This window comes from Colletotrichum lupini, chromosome 6 (genome assembly GCF_023278565.1).
Source record: "Colletotrichum lupini chromosome 6, complete sequence".
In the NCBI taxonomy this organism is placed as follows: domain Eukaryota; kingdom Fungi; phylum Ascomycota; class Sordariomycetes; order Glomerellales; family Glomerellaceae; genus Colletotrichum; species Colletotrichum lupini.
In genome coordinates this window covers 4,602,938-4,626,952 of record NC_064679.1, presented here as the reverse complement: position 1 = coordinate 4,626,952, position 24,015 = coordinate 4,602,938, and the positions used below count along the sequence as shown (strand labels likewise).

The 24,015-nt window shown below is 44.3% G+C and overlaps 5 protein-coding genes across 5 annotated transcripts; 2 read left to right on the top strand and 3 right to left on the bottom strand.

Moving 5' to 3' along the window:
• Positions 1–67: 67 nt before the first annotated feature.
• On the bottom strand, positions 68–2,427 carry CLUP02_12845 (DEAD/DEAH box helicase; the record flags this gene model as incomplete). Its single annotated transcript, XM_049291805.1, has 5 exons — positions 68–286; positions 407–467; positions 709–2,168; positions 2,240–2,312; positions 2,384–2,427. 5 exons carry the CDS (start codon positions 2,425–2,427, stop codon positions 68–70), a joined length of 1,857 nt encoding a protein of 618 aa, XP_049148951.1.
• A 27-nt stretch (positions 2,428–2,454) lies between these two features.
• CLUP02_12844 (uncharacterized protein) lies at positions 2,455–3,026 on the bottom strand (the record flags this gene model as incomplete). Its single annotated transcript, XM_049291804.1, has 2 exons — positions 2,455–2,584; positions 2,656–3,026. 2 exons carry the CDS (start codon positions 3,024–3,026, stop codon positions 2,455–2,457), a joined length of 501 nt encoding a protein of 166 aa, XP_049148950.1.
• Positions 3,027–3,779: 753 nt separating this feature from the next.
• CLUP02_12843 (DnaJ domain-containing protein) lies at positions 3,780–4,742 on the top strand (the record flags this gene model as incomplete). The annotated part of the gene is made up of 1 exon (XM_049291803.1): positions 3,780–4,742. One exon carries the CDS (start codon positions 3,780–3,782, stop codon positions 4,740–4,742), a length of 963 nt encoding a protein of 320 aa, XP_049148949.1.
• Positions 4,743–4,922: 180 nt separating this feature from the next.
• On the bottom strand, positions 4,923–6,812 carry CLUP02_12842 (PET112 family protein; the record flags this gene model as incomplete). The annotated part of the gene is made up of 1 exon (XM_049291802.1): positions 4,923–6,812. One exon carries the CDS (start codon positions 6,810–6,812, stop codon positions 4,923–4,925), a length of 1,890 nt encoding a protein of 629 aa, XP_049148948.1.
• A 1,757-nt stretch (positions 6,813–8,569) lies between these two features.
• Positions 8,570–10,650, top strand: CLUP02_12841 (uncharacterized protein; the record flags this gene model as incomplete). Its single annotated transcript, XM_049291801.1, has 2 exons — positions 8,570–10,020; positions 10,083–10,650. The coding sequence occupies 2 exons, from the start codon at positions 8,570–8,572 to the stop codon at positions 10,648–10,650; spliced, it is 2,019 nt and encodes a 672-aa protein (XP_049148947.1).
• Positions 10,651–24,015: the final 13,365 nt, after the last annotated feature.

The window sequence follows — 24,015 nt, the reverse complement described above, 5'->3', positions numbered from 1 at the left end:
CCGCCCTCATCCCGTAGTGTTGCCGCCCTCGACCGCGAGGGCCAACTCCCCTTTTGTCCACCAGAAATCAAATGTGGCCCGCCATCCATGCGAACGCCGTTCCGGGCTGATACCGTTTCAGCCGCTTGTTTCCCCCAAACGCCGTCGTCAAAGAAGCACATGACATGATAAGATGGGAGCGGGTTATTTCCATGCCAGGGGTGTGGTGGCTCGTCTGACGCCAGACGTCACGCCCCGTGGTTGATGTTTGTTTTTTTCGATGGCTCAGCCTGTCGTCTTGTTCGTTCTGTCGTCTCGAGACAGCATGCATTTCCAGTCCGGGTAGAAAGTGCCCGTCGTCAGAAGGCCGAAGGAAAAAGAAAAGAAGCCAAACAAAAGACCAGTAAGATCCGTTAGGGTATGGTACAGGCCAAAAGTTTGCGAATATGTGACGAAGCTTTTGTTGCTTAGCGACGAGTCGTATAGGTCTGATCGAGTGTTTTTTCGTGTTTCGTGATCGTGAGTGGTGAGGGGGACCTAAAAGCTCATGATGGACATGGATGAGATGCCCGACCCAGTCTAATCGTGCCGTGTCGCCTCCAAAATCAGGAGAGAATGAAAAGAAGAGGAACTATGTACAATCCAAACAAAACGCAGCCACGTGTTCCGTCGCGACTGCATACGCCACAACGCCTTTCTAAAGAGAAGAGATGGATGGAACCTTAGGACATTTGTCCTTGGGGTTGGGGGTGACCCTGGCCTTGGCCTTGACCACGTCCCCGGCCGCCATAGCCGCCACGGTTCTGACCACGGTAACCGCCACGGCCACGGCCACGGCCTCTACCGCCGCCCTGGTATCCATTCTGCTGGCCTTGCTGGGGCTGCTGAGTCTGCCAGTTGCCCGGTGCGGGGCCACCCTGCAGAGGCAATTGCTGGCCCTGGATCTGACCAGGCTGCTGGTGTTGCTGCTGCTGCGGCTGGCCCTGGCTAGGCTGGCCGGTGCGGAAGTTGGAAATGGGTCTCGGGATGGACTCGGGGTTCTCGTAGACATAGAGCGACTTGTCGATGCTAGCAGGAATGGGCTGGATCTCTGTTCCAAGGTCCTTCTCAATGTTGTAGAGGTTGAATCTGTCATCCCAGTTGATGAGGTTGATGGCCAGACCCAAGTGGCCATAACGACCAGAGCGACCAATGCGATGCAGATAGGTCTCAGCGTTCTTGGGGAAATCAAAGTTGATGACGACATTCACAGCTTGAATATCGATACCACGGGTGAGAAGATCGGAGCAGACAAGGTTGCGGCACACGCCGTTGCGGAAGTCGTGGAAAACGCGATTTCTTGCTTGTTGGGCCATCTTGGCGTGACTGTAGAAGCATGAGTAGCCCAGCTCGGTAATCTTCTTGGCCAGCAGCTCGACACGATTGGTGGAGTTGCAGAAGATGATGGACTGGTTAATCTGAAGCTTGGAGAAGAGGGTGTTGAGGCAGTGGACCTTTTGCTTCTCCTCGACAAAGGCGTAGTACTGGGTAATACCGCGCAGGGTGAGCTCGTCCATGAGGTTAATCTCGTACGGGCTGACCATGTTCTTGTCGGAGAAGTCCTTGACAGAGAGGGGGAAGGTGGCGGAGAAGAGCATGACCTGGCGGTCCTTGGGGTGAAACTGGAGGAGCTGCTCGATGACGGGGGTGAATTCGATGGAGAGAAGCTTGTCAGCCTCATCCATGATGAACATGGGGCACTCGCTGAGGTCGGCAACGTTCTTGCCCGCGAGGTCGAGGATTCTGCCGGGGGTACCGACCACAATATGGACGGGGTCCTGGAGGCGGATGATATCGTCTCGGAGACCAGTACCTCCGGTGGTGACCATGACGTTGATTCCGAGGTGCTTGCCGAGAGTCTTGCAGACTTGTGATGTTTGCATGGCGAGTTCGCGAGTGGGGACGAGGATGAGGGCTTGGATCTTGGAGACCTTGGGGTTGATCTTTTCGAGGGCGGGGATAACGAAGGCGGCAGTTTTTCCAGTACCATTCTTGGCACGGGCGAGGATATCACGGCCGGTGAGAGCGACGGGGATGGCTTCTTCTTGAATGGGCGACGGCTTCTCGAAACCCGCCTCGAAGATGCCCATCAACAAGTCTCTCTTCAATTGGAAGTTTTCAAACTCCAGACCCTTGGTGTTTGTGACATCCTGGAAGCAAGCTCGTGAGAAGGCGGACAAGAAGTGATGAGGGGAGAGAGGTTGGCCTTGCCGGTACATACCTCAGTCTGCTGTCTGTTGTCCCTAGCAGGCAGGTTCAAGCTCTTCTTCCAGTCATCTGATGCGGCGCCATCGCTGCGAAAGTCAGTCCAACATGCTTTCAACGATGGGTTCCTCCTGGGAGATTGGTGGTGAGGGGAACAAACCTCAAGTTTGTTGCCTTAAGCTTGTCTGCGAGTGCTTCCGCCATTTGAATGTGTGTTTATGGAATATGTGCCTAATGGCAAGAGAAGAGGATGCGATGCGGTCGTTGAAGGTTGTTGCGCGAAAGGGCTTTGCTTTCCCCACTTCGCGATGTGTATCGAGGGGCGAGTCGTGCTCGGTAGGTATTAGGAAGTAGACAGGTACTGAGGGAGTCAACGACAACACAGAAGGGCAATCGTCGTTGAAGAATATTCGATATTCGCGGGATTGTCACTTGTCGCGTGGGGGTTCGTCGTGGGTTCCGTGGCCGGAGGGCAGCTGGTTGGAAGTGTGGATGGATGACCGGGACTCGGGCAGAGTTTCGGTGCAGGAAAGTCGAGGGATGTGGTTGGTGGTTGGTGGTAGTGGTGCGTTGTTCGTGGGTTGCGCGATTGCGAAATGTTTGTGTCGTTTTTGGATGACTCGGGCTACTGAAACAGCGTAAAATGTGTTTCGTCCACGAGGTGCAGCGCGAAGAGGATTGTGGGATGGTGGTTGGGTTTGCGTGGTTGAGAGGAGTATGATTGTGTGTGTGGTTGTGTGGAGGAAGAGTCGCCTGGGACCTGGAAGCAAGTTTGTGGTGGTGAATCCCCGGTCCCAGTGCATTCGGTGCGCATCAGCTGTGTCGTCGGGGCGGGACCCCTTGCCTTCCTGGTCTAGCGCTGCAGGTGGAGACACGTGACCTTTCACCGCAGGTAGTCGCTCCCCTACTTGAGAGTCTTGTCAGTTAGGTAAGGGCCTCGCGGAAGCTCTTGCTGCTTCTTGAGAGTAGTTCTATCAAGTTTGGTTTTGATATACGCATGCCGAATAAGCTTAAAATGCTCAATGTCTCTCAACACAATGATCAAAGTGCGGAAAGTGTCAGGGTAGGTCTTGGATCATGGGTGGTGACATTGACCCGACCCAGCTCACCGAGAGCTTCTCCCGCCATGCCATTCGTCCCTTACCGACCTCACCCCGGCTAGCCCTCCATCAGCCGATTGGTCTGATCCCTATCCTGTATGGAGTAGGCACAGTACGTACTCTCCTCTCCGTCCCCGCTCCACTCGTTTCCTGCAGCGGAGCTATCGGATCGGCTTGGGGGAGGAGCACTGGCAGACTGCAGTAACTGCCCTGGAAGGAAGACCACCCGGGAGTCTGAGCACTGAGCACTGAGCACGAATGCGTCAATTGGACGAGCCGCTGGTGCAAGTCGAACCACCGGCGTCCAAACTCTCTCACTCCCCAGGCCACTTACATCGCCGAGCTCTCTCTATACAAACCCCGACGACGACACCTCAAAAGATGCTCGTCCTCGATCCCTCCCCTCAACCTCCTTGAGATTCCTTTCCCAGTTAATCTACCTATTCAACCGCAGCCATGGTCCTCAAGACGTCCTCGGCATTCGCCATCTGCTCCAGCAACAACGTCCTGAACCTCTTCGCCATCCCCGCACACCACACATCCATAACGTCACCACCCTCACGACGACCATCCTCCGAACACCCCGCCTCACACAGCACACGATCCTCAACCTCACGATCCTACGCAACAGTACACCACAAACCTCCTCACAATGGATCATCAAAAGGGAAAGACAGTAAAGGCGGCACCGGCAGCCCATGGCCAACCTGCAAGAACCCCACCCCCTACGACATCTTCGCAATAGACAAAGCAGCACCCTACACAAAAGCCCGCTTCGCCGAGCTCGTGAAACAATACCACCCAGACAAACACCACGCCACAGCCCTCGACTCCCTCCCCGCAGCAACCCGCCTAGAACGCTACCGCCTCATCGTCCTCGCAAACGAAATCCTCAGCTCCCCAGACAAACGCCGCGCCTACGACGCCTGGGGCTTCGGCTGGCACATCCCCGGCAAGACAGGCGCAGCACCGGAAGACATCAACGAAGTCTACCGCCGCGCCGATAAAGCATGGCGCCACGGCTACGCACGCAACGGCGGGGACTCCCCCGCCATGAACGCGACCTGGGAAGACTGGGAGCGGTGGCACGAACGGCAGGCTAACGGCGGAACGGAGAGGCAGAAGCCAATGTACATGTCCAACGCCAGTTTCGCGGCGCTGGTTCTGGCCGCGTTGGCGGTGGGCACGGTGGCGCAGACGACGAGGATGGATAATAGCACGGCGACGTTCCTCGAGAAGAAGAATGCGCACGAGGCCAATATCAGTGAGGCGCTGAGGCGGCAGGGCCAGGCTGTAGCTGGCAAGGGACGGGAGGAACGTATCGAGCGGTTTGTGAGAGAGAGGGAGAATATCAATTTTGGGTTCATGCCGAGTAAATTAGACGTTCGGCCGGCGGCGTCAACGAGCAGTCCAAAGTAAAGGTTTCTTGGGACTGGGGAAAGGGGAGGCTGGAAATACCCTGCTATCTTACACTCGTATTATCGAGTTCTTATGATGTTATGATACATTGTACAATATAGCGTGCATAGATGCACGTACATGGGGTCAAATATTCCCCTCCAGTAGGCAGAAAAGAGACTCAAAAAAGAGAGAAAAAAATCAGTCCTGACGCGCGTCCGTCCGCTCCTTGATGAGCTGACGCATGACCTTTTCGGCGCCCGAGGGATCGATCCGCTCCGTCTCGCCGATGCGCATCATCTTGCCGACGAGGTACATAAGCTTGCCCTGGGGGTACTTCTTCTTCTTGTCCATGAACTCCCCCAAGACCTTATACTCCCCTTCAATGACCTCCTCTGCCAGCTGCCGATACTCTGGTTCCGTCATCTCCTTGAACCACAATGCGTGTGTCTCGATGGCGTCCGTGACGGAGTCGAATTCGTCTAGGTTACCGAGATACTGAGCCACCAGGAGCTCCTTGGCGACCTTGCCTGTGATATCCCGCTTCTGGAGGTGGAAGAGGATCCCGGCCAGTGCGCAATGCGGCACCGCTTCGCAGGAGCCGTCTGGAGAAATCGCCAGCGTTCGCTGAGCAGCTTCCGGGTCGGCCTTGTCCGTCGTCAATCGACCCAGCTCATGGAGGATCCAGTTGCCGGCGAGGGACGCGTAGTCGTGCAGATTGGTCTGTAATCCAGCGTTCTCCAGTTGTTCTCGGAGCTCGTCAACGACCTTGTAGAAGAACTCGAGCCTGCCGCCATCGTCGAGAGACATGAGGGAGACGGCGTCCTTGGCCGTCAAGCCATAGGTCTCAATCAGCTCCGTCAGCTCAATGTCAGGTAGCTCCTTGACTGAGGCCCTGATGTGATTCACGAGATCTTGGCCAATCACCAGAGGCCCCAGATCGGGGTCCGGCATGTAGCGGTAGTCCACCTCGCCTTCTTTGCCTCGCAGACGGCGAGTATGCTTGGAGCCCAGTGTCCAACCTCTCGTCTCGCTCGCAATCGTCTCGCCCGCATCGAGCGCCTTGATCTGCCGGTCGCGCTCGGCGATGATGGCGTCTTCAACGGCCTTGATCGTGCTCAGGTTCTTGATCTCCGTCCGCGTACCGAGCGGGGTATTCGGATCACCTGTCCTCCGCACCGAGACGTTCACATCAGCACGCAGACCACCCGTCTCCATCCCGGACACGCAGGCATCTACGGCATTTAGCAGCATCTGGATCTTGCGGACGAACACGGCGGCGGTGCGCGGGTGGTGGAGCTCCGGCTTCGTGATAATCTCAATCAGAGGCATGCCTACACGGTTGAAGTCAAGCCAGGAGACGTCGTTGGGCTGCGCCAGCGTCTTGGCGGTGTCCTGCTCCATCTGGATCTGCTGAATGCCGATTGTGACACTCTCCCCGTCCTCCGCGGCGATGCCGTCCCTAGCAGTGAGCTCGATCTCGCCGTTACGAGCAAAGGGCTCATAGTACTGCGTGATCTGATACCCTGATGGCTGGTCCCACCAAAAGTAATGTTTCCTGTCGAACCGGCTGACGGGTTGAATGTCGCAGTTGAGAGCACACGCCGCGCGCAACGCCGGTATGAGGGTCTCCTTTTGGAATCTCGGCTGAGAGCCCGGCATGGCGACATCGAACAGCGCTACGTGGGAATTTGGGTCGTCACTGAAAGACGTCGCAGCCGGCGAGAAGAGCTTCCGTGCCGTGTTGAGCTGGGCATGGATCTCAATACCGACGGTCAACTCCCAGCCATCGACGGTCTGGTTGCTTCCCTTTGGCTTTTGGCCTCTTGTCTGCTTTTTGAGCTGCTTCTTCTCTTCCTTGAGCTTCTTTCTCAACGGCACCGGCGGCGCTTCTTGCGATGCTGCCGTCGCTGTCTGAGCTGTAGCGTATGCTGCCCTCGATTCTCCAAGCCGAGGAGCCGATGACAGGGCTAGAGCGGAACGGGCCGGTAGGCGGGTGTATGGTCGCCGGGTCGAGGCCAAGCAGCCTTGGCGGGAGAGTTGGCCGTGGAAGAGGTAGCGGGCCAGCTCGCGGGTCGGTATGCGCGCCATTCTGGGAGACGGGTGTCGTTTCGAGGGATAATCGGTGGTAGTGGCCGTCTTTTGCGGGTTTGTTCGGGGGCTGCGAGCTTTGCGCTCTCGTTGGATGGGACGGCCGAGATTTCAAGGTGACTGGAAGTGTAAAAATCAAATTGCTTGGCGCGTATGTTGTACACCCTCCTCTACGCAGGACTCGTGTCGGTCGACCAGTGGCTACGAAGCTTCTCTGGATGGGGGTGATTGGAGGGGTAGACTTGGGCGGGCAGGAGGTTCAGACTTGTTGCAGTTCGCCACCGTGCGACTATTGAAGGTTTGCGTTTGGATCGTGTGCAGCTTAGCTGGTGGTCGGGTCGTCGGTGTCTCCCAGATTGATCTTTGGGATAGCTTGCGATAGCTTCATGAGAACCTGGAAGCTCCCGTCGCATCAAAAATGGAATGGAAGCTCCCAAAGATACGTACCCTTATTTTTCGGGCCGCATGGGCTTCCGGGCCTCTTCGGATCCGTCCCACAACGGAAGTGCCAGGTTCTCAAGCTCGGGTGCTGACATAATGGTGCATTGCATCCATCCCCTAAGGCAAGGCAAGAATGGCGCACATGCGCTGGAAATCAGTGGAGTGGGTGCCACGCAGACAAGCCATGCCGCCCTGCCGCCATGCAGCTAACGTTTGCCCGTCCGTTGTGGGAACGTCCCACGGCACTGGAATGGAACGTTTGGGTCGCCGTTTACGCTTCCATTTCCGTGTGTCCTGTCTACCTTGGTACTTCAACATTGCCAGGGTGTTTTCTATGTTGCAAGTTGCTCCAAGTTATTATTCTGCCTTTGACATATCTCGATTTAATCGCATCTCAACTGCAACAAGGTTCAGTCAATACGGAGTACCACAACGTCAAGCCCACCACCCGAATGCCACCACATGCCACCACATCCATCTTCCAGCTCAGCCCAACGCCAGTGCCCGTCCGTCACACACACAGAAGTTGGAGCTCGCTGGTCCAGTATTCCTGGTCATCTGAAACAAATCCGTCAACGGCTGACACACTCTTCACCCGATCACACGGCGCTGCTTTTCCACGTTTTCTTGCATTTCCTTTTCTTGCCTCCCATTCTCCCTTGCCCCCTATCGAGAAGCCGAAGCAGTCGCTGCAACGATGAAATTTCCATCCCACCAACTGCTCTCTCTCCCTCCCATTCTGCTCTTAGGGAAATGATCCTTCAGATGCCAGTCGCCACTCACACAAACTCGATGCCCGCTACTCTCACCGCGATGCTACCGCAGTCTCTGCCGCTGTCATCCTGAAGCCGTTCCCCAGAATCTGAACTGAACGTCCCAGGAGTTCCCCAGCCCGATCCCGTCCCTCCCAAACTTCTGAGCAAGCGTTTGAGGGCACACCCATTCCTCAACTCTCCTTGATTTTCGTCTTCTGCTGGAGCCCGGCACTCCCTTGTGCGCTTCTCATCTTCACTGTCAACCAATGCGACCTTCTAGTAATGTGTATTAAGCTACCGCGACCTCGTGTGCGACTCGCAGTAGCCCTAGATCTACTAATCTGAGACATCCTTCGCCATACAACGGGCCACATTCCAGCTCGTGTCAGTTCGAATATCCGTACATTGCTATCCCTACTCGAGCGATCCAGCTACTCAACCGCGAGGGACACCCTAACTTCGGTTCGGCGTCCCGTTAAGCTTAACTCAAGGGAGAGATTCGCCCAGCTCCTGATCCCGACGTCCATCACTTGATTCAGGCCGTACACTCAATACACCAGAATGTCCACGGCTTATCACCCTCCTTCGGTGGCCGATGTCCCCGTCACCACCATGGACGACTGCCACACCACAGATCAAGGGTGGCTAGCCTCGGACCCGGTCGACGAGCTCATGCGCGTCGTCGACGCCGTCCCGGCGCCGGCCCCCTCGTCGCCGTTTGCTCAGGCCACCAGCGATAAGACTGTTGTGCCTAGAGATTATCCAGACCATCACATGCCGGCCGACGACACGTCAACGCCAGTTGGACTCCCGCGATCGCGCCCCAGGAGCGCAACTGTCCGGAGGCACTCGTCCATGCCCGCCCCCAACCCAGACTCGCCGACGCGACGTCGCATCTTCGGCATGGAGCCCACGCGATCTGTCTCCGATCAACTCATCACTACCGCGGATCAAGAATCTTCCTCAGATGAGACGGTGATCCCTGCCGAGAAAGAACAGGACCAGGAATCACCAGTCCGCCCAGCATCACCTACAGAGTCTACCCTCACCAGCTTCACAGCTCTCACTGAGAGAACTCACGGCTCCGGCAGCTCCAGTGGCAGCGGCTCAACCATCACCCAAGCATCGTGGCCCAGGCGCAGAGGAAGTGAAAAGTCGCGAGCCCACGACAAGTCATACCTCAAAACTCGTCGCCAAAGCCGCTCACCAAAGACCCAACAGCAGCTCTCCTCATCAAACGTCTTGAGCTACCTCGAACCAGACTCACCCAACATAACCCCTGAAGCCATCCAGCGCTCCGTCGAGCAGTCGTCCTACTGGAGGATGCCCGACCCCGCCGCCGCAAGCTACCAGTCGCCCTCGACGCGGAGCACAACCTCGACTGCGTCAAGCAGCTTTCAGAGCGATGTCTTCTCCGAGATGGGCGCCGGCGACCAAGAGACCGACAGGAGCAGCAGCCCAGATCACAGCATCTACGGAGACTCTCCCTCCATGCCCGGCAAGTTCGAGGTCCCCATGCCCCCCGGCCACGGACACGGCCAACGGCAGCGCGACTACCGCCACTACGGCACCCCCGAGATGCCGCGCGGGACCGCAAATCTGCCTCACCTTCCACCCAACGCTCTCCAGCCCCGTCTCCCCGGCACGCATCACGGCCACCCAAAGCACCTACCCAGGGCAGAGAAGCTCCCGCTCACGGGGTACGAGCTGATCGCTTCCAAGCTATGCGCCGGCGACGACACGGAGAGGTCAAGCATCAAGCCCATCTACCGGCGCTTCGAGGCTCTCAACCACCGCCTGCTGCTTCACCTGCAGGACGAGCTTGCCGAGCTGGAGGAGCAGCTCCACCGCCTCGACACGGCCGACACGCAGACGCGGCGGATGCAGAACTGCTTCCTGCCAGCGTCGAGGAGGCAGGACTCCCTCACCGCGGGCGAGCTACAGTGGCACAAGACGGATATTCTAGGCAAAGTTGGCTATAAACTCAGCCAATACAGTAAGTCACCCCTCATGTCAATCCCACAATTTTCCCTCCCTCTAACACGGCCACAAACCACGTCCTCTCATCCTTCAGAGAGACACAGCACCTCCCCAACCCAGACCCCCAAGACGTAGACTTCTACCGCGCATACCTCGCAAATCACAACCCCATAGTCGAAATCGAAACACGCTTCCTCGATCCCGCAGACGACCTCGTCTCCCTTGCCCGTCCACCCTCTTCATCATCATCCGCCTCAAACTCCAGCTTCTCGAGCGACGACCTCCGCACTCCTCAACCGCGCAACGCAAAATTGCCCTCCCTTTCCTCCCTGCTGACTCCAGAAAGTCAAAGCGCAGACAGGGCGGAGCGTATCCGTCGCCTGCTCATCTCGGCTCTGACGGGGTACCTGCCCACCCTCGCCATCGCTTTTGCCGCAGCGTTCTTGCTGCCGATTCTCGCGTTTGCAGTGATTCCGGGGTTCGTGGGGCGTATGGCTGTTGTGTTGCTTGTTGCTGTTGGCGTTGCTGCTGGTGTGGTGCAGGCGGGGTTGTTTAGTAGTCTTGGGGCGGATCGTCCTGCGAGGGTGGCTGCTACGGAGGGGGTATTGGCTTCTGGAGTTTATGTTGGTGTTATGGCTGTTGTTGCTGGGATCTTTGGGTGAGGGTAGGAAAGAGTGTAATGTGTGGTTTGATGATTTGATGGTCTGAGGACTTAGTGGTAGATGATGATTTAATGATGAATGATACCCCTTCCTCAATTATATCTTTACTTTCAGGCTTTCTTCATCTGCATTACGAGTGACTTCACTGCGATACCTTGTGTTTCTTAATTCGTCGCACGACTTTTGGTTTACGAATATCTACATCGCCAATGGGATTAACTGATTCTTACTGTCGAAGTACTGATATGTCCCAACCTACTAGTGTGTCACGAGTTATGGCACGCAGCAATGGGCATACGGAGTGTGGTAAAAGTAGCTTAACTATCAAAGTAGAAATAGACAAAAGGAGAAGGTCTATATACACGATATCTAAGATAGACACGTGATTTAGCACGTAACGGGCACTTTATAAGGTACGATTACTATCCCTATTACGTAACACACCCCCTAATTACTACCGCTAGGGAGCTATTATACCTAAAATAGAATCTCTAAATACCCTTATAAAGGCCTAATTTAGTTAAATATAAATAAAAGAAAATTAAGCGCAAGGGATATGCGTCTTTTAAACCGCGTTTATTATAAATATATCCCTTTGTTTAAAATAAATAGAATCTTAACTTAGAATAGCGCGTATTTTATTATTTCTAGTATATAAATTACTAAGGGCGAGGCTACCTAGCTACTTTATATATATCTAAATTCTTATAGCGTTACTTAGCTATTATTTTTCTTTTTCTTTTTAACTTTTTATAATTACTATAGGTACCCCCGTTTATTATACGCGCGCGCCTATACTATTAAATCGTTTATTAATTTTATTCTAAATATAAATATTTAATATATTTAGAAATAATAATAAGTTTTGCGCAATTTCTATAATACTTCTTATATACGTATTATATAGTTTATTAAGAGTTTAGATAAGTAATAATACTAACGAGCCCCTCTGGGTCGTTACCCCCCCTTATAACCTCTTATTTACTTACTAAGGCCCAGCTACCGAGCTCTCCCTCCCTAGCTAAGAGGATATTAAGGCTACTAGTTAAGATATTAAGGACTTTATTAAGTTCGAGGCTCTTTTTAGCGGCCGTAATAAGGGTAATAATAAGGTAAATAATAATAATAAGAGCTCTAATAAGCTTTTACTTATTCCCTTTTTAAAATCTAAAAGTAAAAATAAGATTAGTTTAAATAATAAGCCCTTTAAAAAGGGTATATCGTATACTTATTATCTTAGGAGTTTATATTTAATATTATTCTAAGGTTTAAAAAACGTAAAGCTAGCTCTTTTTAAAAAGGTAATAAGAAGTAGAAAAGAACGCCGAGAGGCTAAAGTACCCCCCGCGGTAAGTATAGTTCTTTTTACTATTCTAAGCCTATTTAACGTATACTTAGTCCTTAAAAAGCTTAAGAGAGAGGCTCTTAAGGAATAAGAGATCTAATACCTACCCTATTTTAAAGTAGCCCTTTAGTATACTAATATTAAAAATAGTAGTCGTTATTTTATAAAAAGTAGTAGCTAGTATACGCGCTACTTTAATAGCCGTTCGGCTAAAGGGTATATTAATATACTAGTCGTCTTACGGCCGATAGCCTAGGCCCTTACTAAGGTTATTATAAATAGCGCTCCCTTTTTTATAAGTATATTATCCTTTTTTATTATTAAAAAGCGCACTTCTAACTATAGTTTTAATAAGATATTACTAAGCTCCGTAGTATCGTCTGCTAAATATATAATAACTAGAGAATATACGAGAACTATATTAGCTTTTATATAGAAGACTTCCTTAACGCGTACCCCTAGTCCTCTCTTATACTTATTATAATCGTTTATAATTAACCTCTTATTACGCCGCCCGCTTTTATACCCTAAGTTATTAACCTAACGGTCGTTCTAGCTCCTGCGCCCCCCGTTACCCTTATTATTCTTAGCTTCGTAAACTTCGAAGTATATAAGACGCGTTTTTTAGCGTATATACTAACCCTCCTCCTTAGTAACGCTATGCTCTTAGTAATTATATACTTTATAAACTAGGAGTTTAAATAATAAGCATAAGCCCAGGTCTTATTTTTATATATATATACCCTACGGGGTAAGGTTATTTTAAGAGTTTAGGCCTTCGGGCTATAAGAGGTTTTTATTTTATTTATTTTAGGCCTCCGGGCCGCACTCTAGGTTCTATTTATTATCTACCTTTAGGTATTAAGTTTTTCTAAGCGTGGCCTAAATTAAGTATTTTTAACTATTTTAGCTATTTATAATAGCTTCTTACGTATCGTAGAGGTTAAGAAGTATATAGAAATGTTCGAACTTAGCTTATAAAAGGTTTTTAATAAGTCTATCTACTAATATATTTTTTATTAATATATAAGTAATCTCAAAGCTGCCTTTAGTATGCTCTTATCTTAGCTATATATTCTATATATCGATATAGCAAAGTCGAGTAACTATTCTTTCTCCTTCCCCTATAACGAGTCGAATCGTTTACTAATTATCGTAGTTAACTAACTATACTTCTCTTAGGTTAAGGGCAATGTCCTTAAAAAGGCGCTTTAAAGCTATAGTCTCTTTTATAGTTTCCTTAAAATAAAAAAGCTTAGCTTCGGTAGTTAACGTCGTAACCGTCGCTTAGCGTACTAATTTCTATTAAATTAGGCCGCTAAAAAGGAATATTATATATCCTTAAGATAATCGTCGTATTACCTCGTTATTTACGAAGCTAGTATCTCTAGCTAGAAGTAATAATTACGTACTTAGTATACTACTATAATAAAGTATAAGATATCTTATTATATAAAAATATCGGATATAGTAGTTAATTACTTTAATATAAGTTACGCTTAGGTTAGTTAAGAACCGTAATAATTACGAGTAAGTAAAGGCGACGTCTAGTCTAATTATAATAGCTATATAAAGCACACTCCCGACCTTCTCTTAGTAGCTCTTTATTTCCTCCTTTATTACCTACCCCTCGTTTAGTTTAAACTCTTCTTAAAGAAGAGGGGTAGCTAGATATAATAAATCTATAAGGTCGAAGCGCTTAGTAACTCGCTTAATATATGCGTCGTAAATAAAATAAACCTTATAAGTAGTACGGTCTCGTAAAATCTGCACTCCGAGGAAGTAATTAATCGGTCTATTCTCCTTAAGGTTAATATATTCTTTTATACCATCGACGATCCCCTAAGCCGCCTTTTAGTTATCTTAATAGTATAAAATAATAAAGTTATTAACGTAGAATACTAGTATTACCTTCCTATCTACGGTTTAGTAAATATAGATCTCCTCGTAGCTATATATTATATTTATACTACGGAGTATAAAAATAAAAGTTTAAAACTAGAGAATTAGTAAGTCTTAGAGGCTATATAGAGCGCATTAGAGTTTACCTACTTTATTAATAACTATCGGATTAGAAGTCTAATTCGACCGCGGCATATAGCCGACTGCGCAGGGGCCAATTAGGGGCCCTATTTACGATTATCGTAGCCAGCCCAACCTACGGTTAGAACCTCCTTTTTATACCTACGCAGATATCTAGATAGTTTAATTAATCTCTTCGTTAACTATAGTTCGAACTAACTACCTTATAATAGGGATACTAATACTAATTAATAGTTAAATTCTACTATTATAGATCGGTAAGGTATCTCGCTACGTAAAAAAGACGACTTCTTAATACCGCACGGGATAGGAGATTCGTACTAATTAACCTTACGGAAGTAGATAAAAAAGGAGGCGATTCTCGAATACTATACGGAATTAAGTAATCGTAGCCCTTTACTACCTACGAGAGGTCGACGTTTATTACGTTAAACTATACTAATTAATAGAACCGCTTAGGTAATTAGTATTTCGCTATCGCTTTAAGTAGCCTTTTTTATTAAATAACTTCCCCGCGGCCGGCCCGTAATTAGAAATTAACTAGCTAAATTAGTAAAAGGAATTCCCCGTACGACGACTACTTACTTAATCGATTAGCGTAACGAACGGGCTTAATAATATAATATAAAAGAGTACTACGTAATCGAAAAAAGGGATCTCTAAACGTAAATATTCTTATTTAGTAACGAAAGTAACCCTATAGGAGTTATTAAGCTAAGAGATCTACGGTATATAGAAAAGTCTATTACTATAGGGATCTTATAGGTACGCCCTTAAGCCCGCGATCTAAACGACCTCCTTATAGCTCCCTTAACTACCCCCCGGGTATTACTTAGGAATATAATATAAGGGACGGTTTAACGAGAGAGGAGGGGATTTAGAGGTCCTAATAATATCGAGTTAAGAATATTACGGATCTCGGAGATTAACTTAGGAAAAAGGCGGCTACCCTAAAGTAGTCCTACGACCTCTCGCTAGAGTTATTATTAGCTTAAGAAAAGGCTAAAAAGACGAGGATCTAAGGGAAAAGAAAAGAATCCTCTAGAGGGCCGCTAAAGGGCTTTTTTTTATACTAGCTTACGGCATAAGATTATTAATTTTAAGAACTCGGTAACTAATAAAGATCCCGAGACTAATTACTATATCTTATTACGGTAATATAAACGTCTACCGCTATTATTATTAAAAAGAACTACTAAAACCTACCCTTTTATACTAAATAAAAAGGAGGATCTTAGTAGGTACGATAGCTAGCGATTTAGAAGGGTAGTAGTAATTATTAAAAATAGTAAAAACGAGAGTAGTAGCGAGACGGCGAGAGGAAGCGGGAATCTCCTAGACCTTAATAAATTCGTTAGGTAGTAAAAGCACGGATTTACTACGACCGGCGCGCGGATTAGATATATCCCTATTAAAATTAAACACGCTAGCGACCGCTAATATAGGCATAAGCTAGAGCACGACCCTTAATAAGTTAGGGTAAGGAAAAAGAGGACGAAACCCGATCCTAGATAGAATCCTAATCCCTTATAAGTAGGTAAATATTAACCCGGACTATTAGGGGACGTAGATATATAGAATTGCGGATTAGCCTAACGGCGAGCAAATTAACGTAGTATTAATCTATTTAACTAAGGTCTATAAGAAAAAGGGGCTATAGGGGTAACCCCTATTTTATAAGATCGCAAACGACCTTAGCTATTAGCTAGACGAATAGTTCGTAAGCGTAAGCCTAGGAATCGTAAAAGTGGTTAATAAATTCCTTTATAGGTAAGGGGTACTACTAGCGTAATTATAATTGCGAGAACCTTACGAAATCCTAGTAGTAACGATTACGGAGGAGGAATTCGTAATATAGACCTAGGTATAAGTTAATAGGGCGTATAATTACTTTAACGAATTTAGAAAAAGGGTAAACGACCTAGATTTCCTTTTTATAATTACTAACGGCAATCTATCGTCGCAGAAGGATATATAGAGGTAAAATATAGTACTAGAAGTACGATAATCGATAATTCCGCCTATTTCGATCTATAGCTCGTCGCCGCTACTAATACGAAATTCGGTACTAATCGGCTAATAAGAAAGGAGGCAGACTACTTAAAGTTATTAATAGTACGCAGCGACGCAGGGATCGTATATAAATACCGAAAATCTAGTAGTAAATACGAGGTAGTTCACAGACTTTAAAAAGATCTTCTTAAAAGAGAAATTATACTCTAGGGGGAAGTATAAGGTCTTATAAGAAACCCTAATAATGTTTTACGATTACTACGAAAAAGTCGGAATTAGGGAATACTAGTACTATTCGGTAGTTAATATCGTACTCATAGGCAAAGCCTCTAATTACTACTACGAAGCGGTATATAATCTCGATCGAAACGACTTTCTTAGTATAATTAACGTAATCCGAAGCTGCTTCGAGACCTATAATAAGAACCTAGAGCTCCTATTTAAGCTACGAGCGATTTCTTTCGTATCTATAACTAGGATAATAGAGGGCAAATCGCGAGTAAAAATCCTTAAAAAGCTTATCGATCGAGTTAATAAGCTAGCGAAAACCTAGTAAAATAAGGGGACTAACGAGCGGAAAGTCGGATATTTTTATACCGTAGTCTAGCGCGTTTTAGAAGCGAAAATAACTCTATACTAAGTACCTAAAGACTACGAGACGCTCTACTCGAGGCTAAGATCTAGCTTTAATATTAAGGCGAGAATGCCGCGCTAAACCTACTTCTAGGCGTACGACGGCCCTTATTAGTAATATTAGGTTAACTAAACGTATAATAAGAAAAGAAAGGAAGCTAGGTACGGTAATTACTAGTAGGGAATCCTAGATTCGTTAAATAGGTAGAGATTTAACTTGCGAGTAGGGTAATAGAAAAAGTAGTATTTTATTTATAAAAAGGATAGATATTAGTTAAGTAACTACTCCGAAAAAGAGCGTACTAAATCGTACGAATAATATAGAAAATCGAGGGTAATAGATAGTAAAACTAGCCCTTATCGATTTAACTAATTCCTTATTATATATAAGGGTAGATCCGGGGGTACGGAACCTAGCGAAAGTAGCTAATTTAGCGGCCTAAAGCACCCGTACCCTATAGGAGATTTAGAAAATAAAGAAGATCTTACCCCCTATACTAACGAATTAGATTATAATAAAGTCGACGATATTAACTACTCTTTCTTCGCCCCATTAGCCTCGGGAGGATATACGAGGCTAAATAAATAAAAGGTAGTAGAAGCCCTTAATAAGCAGGCTTTTATTTATAGATAGTAAGGGAAGGTCCTTTAGATAACGGATACGGAAGTAGGCAAAAGGACGAATCTAATAGCATAGAATTCTACTCTCTTAATATTTAAAAAAAAGAGATAGGGTACTAAGCAGTTCTAGGGGTAGCTAGAGGGGTCCTTTTTATACTACTTAGATTACTCGAATACTAAGCTCGTATAAGTATTCTATGCGAACGAAAGGTACGGCCTAGATAATTTCTATAGGATTATCCTAGATACTAGGGCATCGTAATAGTTAATAAGAGGAAAAGGGTAATTCTAAGCGCTATAGAAAATCGTACTAATAACGCTTAATACGTTAATAATAAGTATTACGAGGATTAGCTTCGGCCTAAGTAAGGAAATCGTCGCCCTAGGTATAGTAAAAGTAGAGACGCACTTCGGAACGATAACTTTTTATATCCTACCCGTTAATACCCCATTTCTCCTATATCTAAAAAACATAGATCGACTAGGTATTATATTCGATAATACGAAGAATAGAATCTTTAGCCATAAGTACTTCGAAATAGTCGAACGATAATAGGGGCACGCGTTTATAAGGCTTACTAACGATACGAAGTTAATTAATTACTTAATAAAAAGTAAGCTTAGATAATTATACCGGAGATTTAGCTACTTATCGGTCGCGAGGCTATATAACCTCTTAAAGCATTTGGGTAATAATAATATCGAAATAGGGGCGCTAGAGTAGTTAATAAAAGTATATTACTAATACTAAATAAATGCGCAGAGCCTACGTAGATTTAAATTTAAATTGCGTAATAAGCTTAACTTTAATTAGGAGATCGTCGTCGATATCTTCTACTTAAATAGTTAACCGGTCCTATATATAATCGACGAGGCTATATCATTCTAAGCAGGGCAATTCCTACGGGATTTATAAGCAAAAATAGTATAGATAGCTCTACGAAAAAGCTAGATCGATATATACTAAGGACTACTAAATAGTATTAGAACCGACGCTAATACTAATTTTAAGTTAGTAGAATTTAAAAAAAATGCGACGGCCTACGGTATATAGTTAAAAGTCGTGCCCGTCGAAGCGTACTATAATATTAAAAAAGTAAAAAGGGCGCACTAGTAATTAAAAAGAGCGTTTAAAATTATTAAAAAGGAAAATCCCGATTCTAACGACGACGAATGCCTCTAAATAGTACTTAAATACTATAACGATACTATAGGGCCTAACGGGCTTATACCGACGCTTTTAGTATTTAGAATATATTTAAGAACGACCTTAGCCTCGCTACCGTCGCTAGACGTAAGCTAGCGAGCTTAAGTAGTTAAAAAAGTAATATAAGTACTGCGCGAAGTAAGTATAAGAAGGTAAGTTAATAAGGTAATTACTACGCACAATAGGCCCGATATAGGGGTTAATTTAAATATGCCCCTAAATTCGGATATACGAGTATAGCGCGAAATTACTTAATAATAGGCTAGGCTATATAAATTAATTTCCGTTAACGAGCGTTCTTACGTAGTCGCAAGAGATCGCGACTAGCTACTCAAAATATTAATTATAGTAATTAGACTATATTATATAGATCCTATCGAGGTAATTTCTAGCTTATAAAAAGAAAAAGAGCTAGGGGAAGCTATATAACCCGCAGCAGAGGCATAGGAAATTATCCTCAACGAAATCGTCGTAGTAGTACTAATAGACGACGAGGAAGAGGAAATTACTAAAAGGGTACTAATACGTCGCGGGAGACTACGATAATAAGTACTAACGCAGTAATTTATTACTAGCGACGAGGTAATTAATACCTTTTATATAGCAAAAAAGAAAGCTAATTTCGAGCTAGTAATTAAATTACGTAAAAAAGGCGTAATTATAACTACTAAAAAGCCGTATAAAGGATTAGATCTTATCGAAATAGATACTCTACGCAATCGAGGGGTCTATCGATTTATCCTCTACGATTTAGAAAAGTATATAAACCTCCGCATATTTAAATCGCAAATAGTTTATAAAATTAAAAAAAAAGGAACACCCTAACTATACGAGAAGTCTAAATACGTAATTTAGGGGTACGGCGACGTCGAAAAGGCGACGCTACTTATATAATCGCTTACTATATAGCGCTATAGCTAACGATTAATAATAGTACTAATAGCATCGCTACGGAAGAAGGGATACGAGATTTAGAGCCGTAATATTACCTAGGCATATACCTAATCGGCCACAGGGCTCATAAGGAAAATCCTAGCCTATTTACTAAAAGAAATAGCTAGTAAGTACTTAGAAAGCACGATTATTAAAGTGCTCAAGCCACTATATGGGCTCGTAGAATCGGGCACTTATTAGTAAGCTACCTACTACGATTTTTATATTAATTAACTATTAATAGTTACCTCTACGTACGACCCGTGCTTACTAGTCGCGGAGTACGAAGGCGACTAATTTAGGATCGTCGGAATATAGACTAACGATATATTAAGCCTATTTAATATTAACTTTATAAAGAAGGAGGATAAGGAGCTTTAAAAAGCGGGCTTCGTAGTAAAGCTAAAAGAGGTTTTTATAATAAATACCCCCCTAGTATTTAATAGCGGGATTTTTATAATTAAAAAGGAAACCGTCGTCTTTTAATAAAAGGGGTAGGGCGAGAAGATTAACCTCGTTAACCCGAACGTAACTAATATTAAGAAATAATATAAGGCTAAGCTTGCGCGAGGGGTATATATTATAAGTATTTATTAGCCCGAGGTAACTTTTAACTACGCTAGGGTAGTATAGGTTATAGATCTAACCGAACGAGACGTCGAGGTACTTAATAAGCGGCTTAAATAGTAGTAAACGAATCTCGATCGAGGTCTCGTTTACTACCCGATCGACCTTACGACTAGTAAGCTCTACGTCTTCGTTAATAGGTTATTTACGAATAATAACGACCTTACTTCGCAATTAGGGTATATTATTATCCTAGCTAACGAGAGTATAGGTGAGAGCGAATTTATTATATACGGTAATATAATCTACTACTTATTAACTAAAAGTAAGTAGGTAACGAGAAGTGTACTAGCGTTAGAGGTTTATAGTATAATTAACGGCGTTAACCTCTCTTACGCGATTTTAACGACGCTAAGGAAAATTACCGATCGAATTAGCCTTCTACTTATTCTAATAGTTATTTATACCGATTCTTACTCGCTATACGAATGCCTCGTTAAATTAGGAACGACGAAGGAAAAGAGGCTTATAATCGATATTATAGCCCTTAGGTAATCGTACGAAAGGCGCGAGATACTCGAGATCCGTTAGATTAATAATAAAAATAACCTCGTAAACGCTTTTACGAAAGTAGTACTAAATAAGGGATTAGAGTAATTCGTAGGTAGCGGAAAAGTCACTATACGAATAGAGGGATAGGTTATACGAAAAGAATAGAGAAAAGGGGGAAAAGGAGACGACTTAGTAAACGGGCCCGAGGTCGAATTATACCTCTAACCGTAGCGGTTAAATTAATAAAAAAAAGAGAAAGTTAGTATCGAATTAGAAGTCTAATTCGACCGCGGTATATAGCCGACTATATAGGGGCTAATTAGGGGCCCTATTTACGATTATCGTAGCTAGCCTAACCTATAGTTAGAACCTCCTTTTTATACCTACGTAGATATCTAGATAGTTTAATTAATCTCTTTATTAACTACGGTTCGAACTAACTACCCTATAATAGGGATACTAATAATAACCTTATATCCCTCTAGGAGTTTAATAATTACTAGCTTCTCGCTCTTAAGAGGCGCGTTAAGGAATACGTTAATAGTATTATACTAGTCTGCTTTAAGGTCGAATTAGGTAGCTATTACTATTATAAGCCTAAAGGCCTTTGCGGCGAGCGTCGAAGCGTACGTATTTTATAAGGGGTTAAGTAGTTATATATCCCCCCTTATATATATACGTACTTTTACCTCGCTAACCTCGTTATCGACGTCGTACTTATAAGTATATACCTATTTTAATAAAAGTAGGATCCCTTATTTAGGATTACAGTCGACCTCTTCTTATATACTAATATCCCTTAGCTTTTTTATTTCTACGTCTATAGTATCCCTAAATAACTTCTATAGTTACGGTAGGAGATATTTAATATCGCTAAACTTTTTTAGTAGGCTCTAGAAGTTAACTTTAGTAAGTCGTAGTTTTTAAACTCCTCCGGAGCGCTCTAAGTAGGTCCTATAAACTACTCTTTTTACTACTTAATAAAGTATTATATATCCTATACTACTTTCCTCTATAGCTTTTTACTAATTAAGTATAAAAGTAAAGAAAAAGTAGTCCTAGAGACGGTTATAGTAATCGCCGTTTCCTATATTCGAATATAAGAACGTTACGAAAATACTACTATTAAAGCGTTATAAAAGTCTACGGGCCCGGTTTAAACGTCTAGGACCTAACGGAGCTTTACTTAGTATTTAATAAGGTAGTTTTTATAAGCTCTATTCTTATATAATAATAAAGGTTTATTATAAGGGTTCCTTATTAACGTCGACTTTAGTATTAAGAATTACTTCCTTACGATTAGTACTTCGTCTACCGCGTGCTCTAGCGTTTTACTAAGAGCTATTAAGAATTAAAGGCTCGAGAACCTCCGCGGTATATATAAGTACTTATAAAAAGGACTATAGACTGTGCAAAGCCGTTTATAACCCGGTTATTATATCCCCTTCTTTACCCCTACCCCCGAGCTTACGTAAGGGGGTTATTTTAGGAGTTAGTAATAATAATAAGACTATATTAGCCTCTTTAGCCTTATTTACCGCACCCTAGAGTACGTCTATCGGTTACTTAGCGTCCTAAATAATTAAAAATCTAATAGTAATACTATCCTTAACTATAAAGTTATTTTAAATACTAGCATTTCTAAAGTCTAGATCTACTTCCCCGAGTGCTCGAATTAACTTATCGTTAGTATTAAAGAGTTCTTATATCTCTTAGATTACTAAATTTACTTACTTACTTATAATAGCTTATTCCTCGTATACGGGATTATAAAAGACTTCTTTATTAAACTTAATATTCTTTATAATAAATACCTACTTAAGCGCGGGCACTTAGACCCTATATAGGTTGTGCGTTTTTAATATATATCTAACTAAGTATCCTATATACCCGCGGGGAAGTACTTTAAACTCCTTCCGACGTATGCCCCTCTTACGATCCTTATAAAGAGGGTATGCTTAGTAACTATATATATAGAGGCTACCGAGATACGGGGTAACCGGTTTAGAATCCTATACTTAGTAACCCGTTTACTACTAGCGTTAATACCGCTTTTATTAGTTAATTTCTATTATAATAGGCGAATCTCTTTTATTAGCCTCCCGTAGGGTAATATTATAAATAAAAATTATCGCTAGTACTATTTCGTCCTATAGATTCGTAGGGAGGTTCGTAAAAAAGCGTATCTTACGAGCTTTAGTAATTACGAATTAACCTACTCTTTTAGCGTTACTTACGGGTTCCTTTATATATAGAAATAGAAGTTCTATTTCGATTCTTAGCTCGCTATACTACGTTTTATATACGCGTTTAACATTTATAATTAGGAGAGCGGTCTTATTATCACTTCTAAAAAAGTAAATTAAAGTCCCTTTTTAATAACGAATCGCTATCTCGAGGCTCTATAGTACGAAAAACACTTCCTCCTCTATTTTTATTTTTAAAAAGAACCCCCTAAGCTACTTATTATATTTATTAGAAGCTATAAGTATATATTATTATTTATTAAGAAATAGTTCGAAGTAAAAGAGATCTTAGTATATATAGTATTATAGCCGTAAGGCTCTTCTCGAGGGTAGTCCTCTTAAGACTACTATCTTAGCTTCGGATAATATATATGCTTTATACTTAACTTATAATAGAGGTTTAATACGCATACCTCGAGTCTTATATAGTAATTAATAAAGAGTATTAGGTCCGAGATAACCTATTCTAAGGTACTAGAGGAGCGTACTATTAGACCTCTTACGGGTACGTTAATATAAGTAACGGAATTTTCTATAGCTAACTAGTAATATAATATTAGCTAGGCTCTATAGGATACGCTTAAGGTTTATAAAAAAAGGATAGGATTAAAAGAGCTTATATTCGAGGAAGACTAGATTATTCTTTTAAATAAGCTCCTTTTTAATAATACTCTTATAAAGCGTTCCCTATTACAAAGTATAATCTAGACCGCAGTACTAGAGTACGCTTCTATTTAGTAGAGTTTTTAAGACTATATTAATATAAAATCCCTCGACATAAGCAACGTTCTAAAGCTTTAAATCGTAAGTTCCCTTTCCCTTAGGTCCGTCTAGGACGCCCTTTATAATACGAGTACCGTGTGTAGTAATAAGTAGTATAGTAGTTCTTAATTTAATATAGTCTTTATTACTTAATAATACGTAACTCTCGGGTTTAAATAGGCTCTTATCGTTAACTAGATATATTACTTTATAGCTATTTATTACTATGCTCTAAGAAAGGGGGTAAGCGCTACTTATAGGGGTACTAAAGATTGCGTTTATTTTTAAGTCCTAACTCTTTATAAGTATAGCGACTACGTAGCCCTCGTTCTAGTTTATTAATAAGCTCGCTATAAGTTAGTTAGAGGATCCTTTTAAAAACCTAGGTTTCTTAGGAGTTCTATCGTTCCTTAGCTAACTAGCTTTTTTAAGCTTACCGTAAA